Source organism: Seriola aureovittata, chromosome 21 (assembly GCF_021018895.1).
Source record: "Seriola aureovittata isolate HTS-2021-v1 ecotype China chromosome 21, ASM2101889v1, whole genome shotgun sequence".
NCBI classification, from domain to species: domain Eukaryota; kingdom Metazoa; phylum Chordata; class Actinopteri; order Carangiformes; family Carangidae; genus Seriola; species Seriola aureovittata.
Genome location: NC_079384.1, coordinates 17207687 through 17216879, shown reverse-complemented (window position 1 = coordinate 17216879; position 9193 = coordinate 17207687). Strand labels below are relative to the sequence as shown.

The window sequence follows — 9193 nt, the reverse complement described above, 5'->3', positions numbered from 1 at the left end:
AGACTCAACCATTAAAAACAGAGGACATCATCGCCGAATCTCCGCCTTTGTCTGTTGTGGATATGAGTTGGAACATCTTAATCATTCCTGATTATGTTAATCCTTATTTATCATGAATCTGCAAGAATTTTATAGTTTTTGAGGCCACAACATGTAAGTCCGTGTTAAAAACGCTCACGATGTTGTATTGCAGGAGACAGAGAGCCTGAGGTGTGAAGAAACAACACTTAAGCAGCAGCAGGAAGCTCTGACTCAGGTAGCCTCTATACAGTTTTTCCTCCACACGTCTCCATGCTCTGCATCAGCTCCTGAATGTGTCACTTTTTCATTCACATATGCAAATAGCATCAGAGAAGGGCTCAGGGGAAAGTCGGTCAGTCAAAAAAAAAAAAAGAAAAAACATTCTTTGCATAAAACTGAATGATTTTCAACATTCATTCTTAATTCTCTGGAGACCTGATCTGAGAAAAGTCAGTCATTAAACTCTGAACTAGTGACAAATCTCTTAACATCACCTAACATCAAATGGAAAGGTGACAAGATTTCCTGTAAATGTATTTTCTTTAGTAATGATAACATTGATGATTATTATTATTTTTTCAATCAAAGGCTGGTACTGCCTCTTGCTTTCCTATCCACCCAATCCAGGTGGAGAAGTGTCTTGACAATTACTATGTCTACAAGTTTACTCAGCCATCATCCTATCATTTGGCTTACTATGCAGCTATAACATGAGGATTGAGTCATCCTCAAAGTGTACATTTAAACATTTTTGGAAAAAATTATACAAAATGTTTTAATTCAGTTTATTGTGTTATTCTGACAACACGTAAAAGCTGTTAAAGCCCAACTAGGGACAAGAGTTGAAAATTAGCAATAGCTATAAACTCTCTGTGCAACATATCAGTTTCATGCTTTGTTTTGGAACTACATTAAATTGCATTGTCCCTTTTAAATAAATAGATAAAATCAAATAAATAAATAAAAAGAAAAATATATCTTTTCAAAGGGTAGAAACCAAATTTGAAACAAATTAACAATGGCTCGTTTGGCTTGTGTTACTGTTCTTACTTTGAGGTTGAGTTTAATGATGTAGAAAAGGCATTTACCTCTGTTTTACACTAGGTGGCGCACTAACATCAGTGTAAGCCTGGTGGATAATTGTTCCTGGTGCTCAGCTCCTTTAACAGGAGCTTTTAAGCAGGAGGCCTCATTCAGACTCAACAAAGCCAGAACAAAAGAGATGATGTGTTTACAACTGATTTTAAATAGTTAAAAGTCAGTGGATTGATTGAAGAATAATACAGCCTCTATCACAACTGTACTTTTCATTCATATCCCCATTGAGAAAAAAACCTGACAGCCCTAATTTTTCCTTTTATGGTAACAGAGGGCATCATAAAAGTCAGGCCAAAACATTATGGTTTTCCTTCGAGTGTTTTACAACTTAGAAGTGGCCTCGTCATCGCTCAAATATGTATCAGGAACAGTGGAGCAGTGGTCTTCAGAAATACTTGTAATGCTTTTCAAGTTACACATAGGGCACAGTCTGACCAACACCTCTCCTCAGAGCGGGGGGGCGGGGATTAGTGGAGAATGCTTCAATCCTATTGGCGGATGGTCTGTGTGGACTACAGAGAGAAACTCCAGGAAAACGGACGGAGCTGGCGCACGATGCAACGGGACAGGGATACATTGGCGTAGAGAAGAAACTTTGTATGGACATGAGGATATTTTGGGATAATTTGCTATTTCTAACACAAAAGCCGAATTTCTAAGAAGGAAAAACGCGTTTACGAGCATTTACTTTCACTGTTTATAGCTGCAGTATATTTTTTATAACCGTTTTCGACCTTAATTAAACATGACTGAAATTAAAATTTGACTTTTTACCGGACGAATGAAAATGCTCATCGACCACACAGCTGTCCACTGAGGGAGAGGAGGTGCTCGGTGAAGCCCGCCAATGTTCACCTTTTGTCGGCACTTCAAAGCAAGCCGTTGATATACATATATATATATATTTTATTTCCACGAGTTTCGGTGAGAATAAAGTAGAAGAAACATGGCAGAACACGAGAGTCTGGAGTTTGGAAAAGCAGATTTTGTGCTTTTGGACAACGTGTCTATTGAGGAATTCATGGCTAACCTAAAACTCAGGTAAGCCGACCCTGCAGCGGTCGTTCACCTTTGTGAATCCACCGGCAGACTTAATAAGCCCCCGAGCACGGGAGAGGGGACACACAGAGAGTGTGTGTATCTCATCAGGTCAAAGTACATATTTAGTGCCTTTATAGCTTCATTTCAACCGTAAATGTGTAGTTGTCATTCAACAGGTGCTACCGTCTTTTATTGCTCAGTATTGACCCGTATTTGAACATGTATCGGTATGAACACTTATCAAACTACCTAGCATATCATTGATGCAGATGTTGTCACTTCACCTGTGTTTGAATTTTGATACCCACGTGTGAAATCCTGTGTGTTTGAAAAGCAACAATAAGCCATTTGTATGAAAGTTGTTGGCACGATGGGCCACACTGTAAATAGTGTACATTCCTCTTGATGTTACCTTTCGGTTAAACCTGTATTTTCCCTGTGAAATATGTAGTAAGAGACTCCACCCAAGACACACACACACACGCACACGCACACAGAGCACAATTTGCACTGTTTGAATAGACCGGTTTCGATCAGCTGTGTTGTCAGTGGCCCGGTGTCAAGCATGATGTCAAGCATGCTTTGTGAATGAAGAGAGAAGTGCGGGGTAGCGTTACGTCTTAGATGGGGCTGTGGCTTGGAATCAGTTTCCCCATCTCCTCTTCTCTCCTCACCTCTGCCATCTGTGATGAGAGTGCAAACTGATCCCTAATGGCAGTTTTAGAGCTTTTACTCAGCAGGACTCGGTGGTTGTAGACAGTTTTGTTAAGATGTCAGAAGGAGATCTATAGTGCAGCTTTCTACTGTTGGAAACTCCAGATATTTGACTTGTATGTTCACATGATGCCTCTATAGTGGGTGTTTGCAGGCACAGTAGTAAATGATAGATCAGAAAACACAAGAAATAACTTCTTTTGTAATCATAACACCATGAAAAATAAACTTTTGTCCAAGTTTGAGGAGAAATGGTCTGATAATATCATCTCAAAACTAAAGTTAAGGACATATATGTTACTGAAATGTTTGTTACATCTTATCTAGCAGCTGAATAGCCTTTGGGAACTGTTATTAAAGTTGGCAGATTAAGATATACAGGAGCAAAACGGATTGTGTGAGCAGTTTTGATTTGTGCAAGTTGAGTGCTGTTGTTTTTCCTCTCTGTTTTGTCTTAATGTAAGGATGAAATAGCTTGAAGAAACCCTGAAATATTCTGGTGTTATGATTTTCATAGGTTGGAGTTATTGGTAATTGATAAGATAAGACAAGATAAGATAAAGATAATTGATATCCAGAGGGGAAATTCACATATGACAGCAGTACATGAAACCGTATGTAGAGGAATGAAACATATTAGGAGGTATTTAAAATAACAAATATAACAAAAGTAGAGACGTAATGGACATTGAAAAGCTGGCTTTATAGATTACATATAGTTAAATACTTTACAAATGACATTTGTGTAGAAAGCTGTGCAGACATGTATATACAGAAGTCGAGTAATGCTGTCAATTTTGCTAGCAAGTTGACAGTTTGAAAATCTGACTGATGTGAGTTGGTTTTCTTTATTTTTGAATTATTTGAATTGGATCTGGTTTACAGTAATTTGCAGTTTCTTGTAAGCCCAAGCAGGCTGGACGTACTGTGGTTGTAAAACTTCATCATAATCATCTCACTTTTTATAATTTCTCAATACTGCCCACAGTAGTGGTTGATGAATTCAGTTTTCAAGCCAGTCCCTGTGCAGTTTTTTTATACACACTGCCAGTAATGACTTGTAGAATAAATATTTGGAGGATTTTAAGGATGCAGGTTGGATGGGTTTCTCCTGCTGGACTGCATGGTTTCCCTTCTATGGCCAAACAGAGAGAGCTATGGATCTTACTTAGAGTTCTTACAAGAAAGAATGTCCTCTGCACCAAAGTGCTTGATTCCTCTTCCTGCCCTCGGGGTGATAAATTAAGACAGTTTGTGTCGTGATTTCAAGAGCCACTTGGTCCTGATTGAAACAGGTCCCTTCAAGTCTAATCAACTGTTCGTCTGCGTCTTGACAGTTTGTTGTAGCAGTGTCAGCAGTGTAACATTCATGAACTTCTCATACTTCTGCTTTAAGCACTGTATGTCTGTAGTAATCTTTTACCAGTGTGTGAGGTTTAACTCATGGTTGGAAGTGTAAAGTCAGGTTTGGGCTGACTGTATGAACATTTTGAAGAGGTTTAATATTACATCACAACAAGAAGATAGGTTGTGTATGAGAAGTTCTCATTAATGACAGACCAGATGTTAAAGCTATTAGACATTTGAATTCCATGTTAATCTTACTATTGGCTTTTTATTTGTTATATCTTTGTAGTTCCTGTAAATAGATACTGATAGAGATCTCCAGAACAGCCAGTAAATGGACCTCTTGATGACATTGTTTTGTCAGCTACTATCTCCAAAGTCAAGACAGCGAAGTCTTAAGATATGTTAACTGTTCTTTACACAGTTGAAAGATAAATTGTGACTCGCTTTTTAGCAGTTTAACAGGTTTCCCTATAGGTTTTTTTATTTTATGTGGGTTTGCATTTTCTTGCTTATGGATGAGTTGCACTTAAGCAAAGTGATCAGCAGTTGATAAATCTATAGTTTAGGATCTGGTTTGGATTTTTTCTGAACTCCTTTTTGTTTGTTTACTAAACCAATTCACATTTCTCGAATTGTCATGTTCAAAACAAACAAACAATGTTCACACAAGAACTTTGCCAAGTCAGGAAATATCAGATCAAAGAATATGTAAACAAAACCTGTTCAGATTACATGGCAGGTTTTGATATTTGATGCCATGCAGACATTTCAACCATTCATGACTTTAGTTTTAGTGTATAACTTGAACTGCAATGATTAGTCAGTTTATTGATTTATTCATTGGTTCAGTCACTTGATATTTCCATGAGAATGTGCTGCTTCTTCTTGACTTTCATGAAAATAAATTGAATAACTTTAATGGGTTTTGCACCTGCACTGGACAAAACAAGACATTTCATTATCTCATCTTGGGTGCTAAGACATTGTGATGGCCTTTTTCACTGATTTCTTATGTGTCATAGACCAAACAATTTATCAGTTTATTGAGAAAATAATCAGCGGATAAATTGATAGTAAAAATAATAGTTAGTTGCAGCCCTAAACTGTCTGAATTTGAGGCTGAAAAGTCTGCTAGGATAGAGAGCCAGGTGCACAAGTATACATGTTTCATAGAGAACAAGGCAGTTCTACTTAACAGTGTTTTTATAGCCATGCCTTTTCAATTAAATAAGCTGTGGTGTGAACAGTAGCTTTGGCAGCGAGGCAAGAGGACCTGAGAGCACCCAGACAGCTCCGGGCCTCATTTTCCCAACTCTGTGTCCCATTTTCTGTCTGTTGGTTTTCCCTCCAGCTAGACATCTCAGTCCGGAGATGGCGTGTGCAGATTGTTATTTGTAAAGGGTGTGACCAGCAAGGAGTGCTTCCTTTTTGCTCCTTTTCCCATAGTCTGAGGCTACACGCGTGCATGCATGCACGTGTGAGTGCATTTGACAGTGGGATGCAGACGGCAAGAGGCATCCATTTGTCCTGGTACAGTTAAACAAAACAAGTGGTGCTTGAGCACTTCTGCACATCTCTCCTGGGTGTATTTTACACCATGTGAGACCTGAACCTGACAGTTAAATCTCTGGCATAATGAAAAAGGCTTGCTGCACACCAAAGCTCAGTTCTAGAGACACTTCACAATTAATTCATTTGAAAATCTTTACAAGTTCCAGAGGAGTGTTTCATCGGGCTTGCTCTTTGAGAAGCACACATTGTTCAGTCTTCCAAAACTTGTGAAAATCCCCAAATATTTTTATTTGAAGTGGGTCAAAAGCCGCGCTTTGGTGTGGAGCCAACCTTCATTTAGCAACTCCCCCAGTGCCTGAGTTTGGCTAGCAACCGACTGAATTACACTGCTGCGCTTGGGATTTCTACTTTTGCTATTAAACGCCTGCCATACAGAGCAGGTAATCAAGACACACAGCGGCTGCGTGTGAGGCGTGATTTTGGAAAAGATTGCTCGTTCTCCCTCGGTGTGGCCAGACATGGTTGTTGAAGTTGACATTTACTTTGTTTGACTTGAGGTTGAACTGTGTGTCCTGTTCCAGAGAAGCCTCCCAGTCTCTAAATAGAGCCCAGCAGATGCCCAGTCTCTCTGTAGAGATGTCTGGTAGGATAAACGCTCAAGTCAAATTCCTGTAGGGTCTTGGGAATTTTTCCCTGAATTGACCAATCAGCAGATAAGACTTTATGGACTTCGAAACTGTGCGGCGCAGCCCACTAAACCAACGTGTGTTTATGTAGGAGAATCATCTGATAGGAAAATACAGTGGATTACAGATGGACAGGGAGTTGTGCTATCAAAATACATACTTTCATTCTATAAATTGATATTTAATTAATGCCCAAAGGGTATTAGTAAAGTCACGCATACTGTACAGAGGAATTTAACCTTTCTAAATAAAGATAAAATAAAAGTTAAAGACTGAGTGTAGGTTCCATGCATACTGTGGGTTTAACTGTCCTTTAAGCTTACAGCATGTGTACGTATCCCACCAGCCAGGCACAGTTTTACTGCTGCTAAATGTCTTTATAAGGCAGCATTGTTTTGTCTGTTCCTTGGAATCCAGGGGAAAGAATAACATTCCTGCAAAACTGCCGTGTGTTTCCCAAATAATTACAGAAGGACTAAAATTCTACTTCCTAATTGGCATCTGATATTCCAGTTCACAAAACAAGCACTACACCATGTAAACTGACTTTTTTTTTGCGTAAATGAATGAAAATAGGTCAAGAGCAACCAGCGAGGTCTGAGCTTCACAGGATTGTTTGTTTGTTTTAATTTCATTGGAGTGCATGACGTATCTCATGGCAAAACAAAATCCGTTCCCAACTATGTGCACTATTTGAATGCTTAGTGCACAACACAGTCTGGATTGCTTAGACTGTGTTACACTAGCAAACAACACTATCTGGTACAAATATGTTCAACCAGAGGCGAAAAATTCCTTGTGTTTTCCCAGTGGGCTAGAGATAATAATTTTCAGGATTTACAGTATATCTCCAGAATGTCATGTCTATGTAAGTGAAAATATTGCACTGAAATTCTGAAAGCTCCTGTTTGTTTGACTATATGAACCGCTCCGAGTGATTTGACCTTTGAACCCCACCATTGGGAAGTTAAAAAGGACTTTGAACAGGAAGTCTCCAATAATATGAGGCAGGAGAGCGAAGCAGGAAAGCTGGCATTTCCCCTGCCTTTACTGCTCACATTTCATTGTTTCCTGTAGCTCCTCTACCAAACCTCACTGTGAATCTTTATGTGAATCTTGTGCAGACAAGACATATATATATATATATATATATATTTGAGAGTCAAAACTGTGGGGCTATAACTCTTAGTCACATGCTCTCAGAGTTGCATAACTCACAATCCCAGCCTTCGAAGTTAACTTTGTCACTCTATCTCTGGTGTATCTTGGATTTCCACCATAGAATTACTTGCCAAATTATTTTCATGTGCTTTTAAAGGAACAATGTCTCTCCTGTTGTGAGTGCTGTCACTGCAGGTAGACTAGAAGAGGTGAACAGCAGAAAGGGACAGCTTCCCTCTTTTTAGGTAAACAAAGGGATCAAAGTAACCATGTGGCTCAGGTAGAGTAAAGCTTTCTAGGTAAAGAAATCCAAGTTCAAGGGTCAGACTTTGGACTGCACTTCCTGTTACATATGGCCCAGTAAATAGGTCTGTCATTCCACTGAAAAGGTTAGTTAAAGGTACAAACATCAGACATGGAAACATGCTTTCCTTAGCTAGATCCTTCTTATTTGTTTTTATCATGCCTTTGTTCATTCTTCAGAAATAAAACCAAAGTCCATGTGCAGAACACACAGTCCCAGCCGACATGTCCATAGCCTGCAGCACAGATAAAAATGGGTGATAGTGTGCAGCAGATGTCTCTAAGAATATTTAATCCCAACCCGCTTATTAAAGTTTTTTCCTCTTAGCGGTGGTCAGTGACTGGAAGGGAAATATTTATAGATGAATGTTAAGATAGACTGTTAGCTTCCTGCTCATTTGTCCCAGTCGCGCTTGTCCTTGCCAAGACCAGCAGTGACAGAGTGGAGTATCAATTACAATCATAGGCTTAAAGGTGCACGATGATGGGCTAATTGTGTTAGCACAGTGTGCTTTTTATGTTTTAATAGTCAAAACTTCATGAAAACTCCTTACTCAAGTGCTGCTTCAGTGCCTCAGCCTGACATTCCCAGGAGATTTCTCGCTAATCATGAAGAAAAAAAGAGAGTCTCCCACGAACTGCTGGATTCATAGAAGGCTCTTAGAGAAATGCTTGGTAGGCCCCGCTCCCCTGCAATCCAACAGTGAAAAGTCCAGTCTCGCCACAAGAATTTCCATACAACCGTCTGTAATCTGAAACACATTACCATCCTTACATAAACAGGGGCTGTGCTTGTGTAGCTTTATTTCCCTCTAAAATAAGTTCACCAGCTCTCAGAGACGTCTCATTTGTGGACTGCCTGAGTTGGCAGGCGGGGTCGGGAACAGGCCGTTTTAGCACAAGCTCACAAGCTTCCAAAACCAGATTTTACTCTTTTTTTTTTTTTTTTTTTTTTTTTTTGTGCCCTTGTGTCATAGTTTCTTGCCATTTCATCGAGCCACTGCCTTTCACCATTTCCTCTTATAAATGTGCATATGTATATTTATACATGCACAGTTTGCTTCATCACTGATATTTTAAGTTACAGTAACAACGAGATGTGGGATTTACAAGAGCTGGGTATCAAACCTCAATATTTCTTAAGGACCAACCAACCATAGACTGTACATATGGTGCCAACCCCATGGTGTCTGTAGTATTTAACAGAATATTATAGATCTTTTTCTTGTATTGAAGAGTTAAGAATACTGATGGCTGGTGTCAAGTGTCGTAAATTGGCAATGAATGCCTGATCAGATTATTGTTTA

The 9193-nt window shown here is 39.2% G+C and overlaps 1 protein-coding gene across 1 annotated transcript in view; it reads left to right on the top strand.

Annotated features, from left to right (window-relative positions):
• Window positions 1-927: 927 nt before the first annotated feature.
• myo1d (myosin 1D) overlaps window positions 928-9193 on the top strand; it is a 105439-nt gene continuing 97173 nt past the window's right edge. The window contains exon 1 of the mRNA XM_056365819.1: window positions 928-2160. Within this exon, the coding sequence (XP_056221794.1) occupies window positions 2066-2160 (95 nt within the window). The 5' untranslated portion in view covers window positions 928-2065. The remainder of the gene's footprint in view (window positions 2161-9193) is intronic.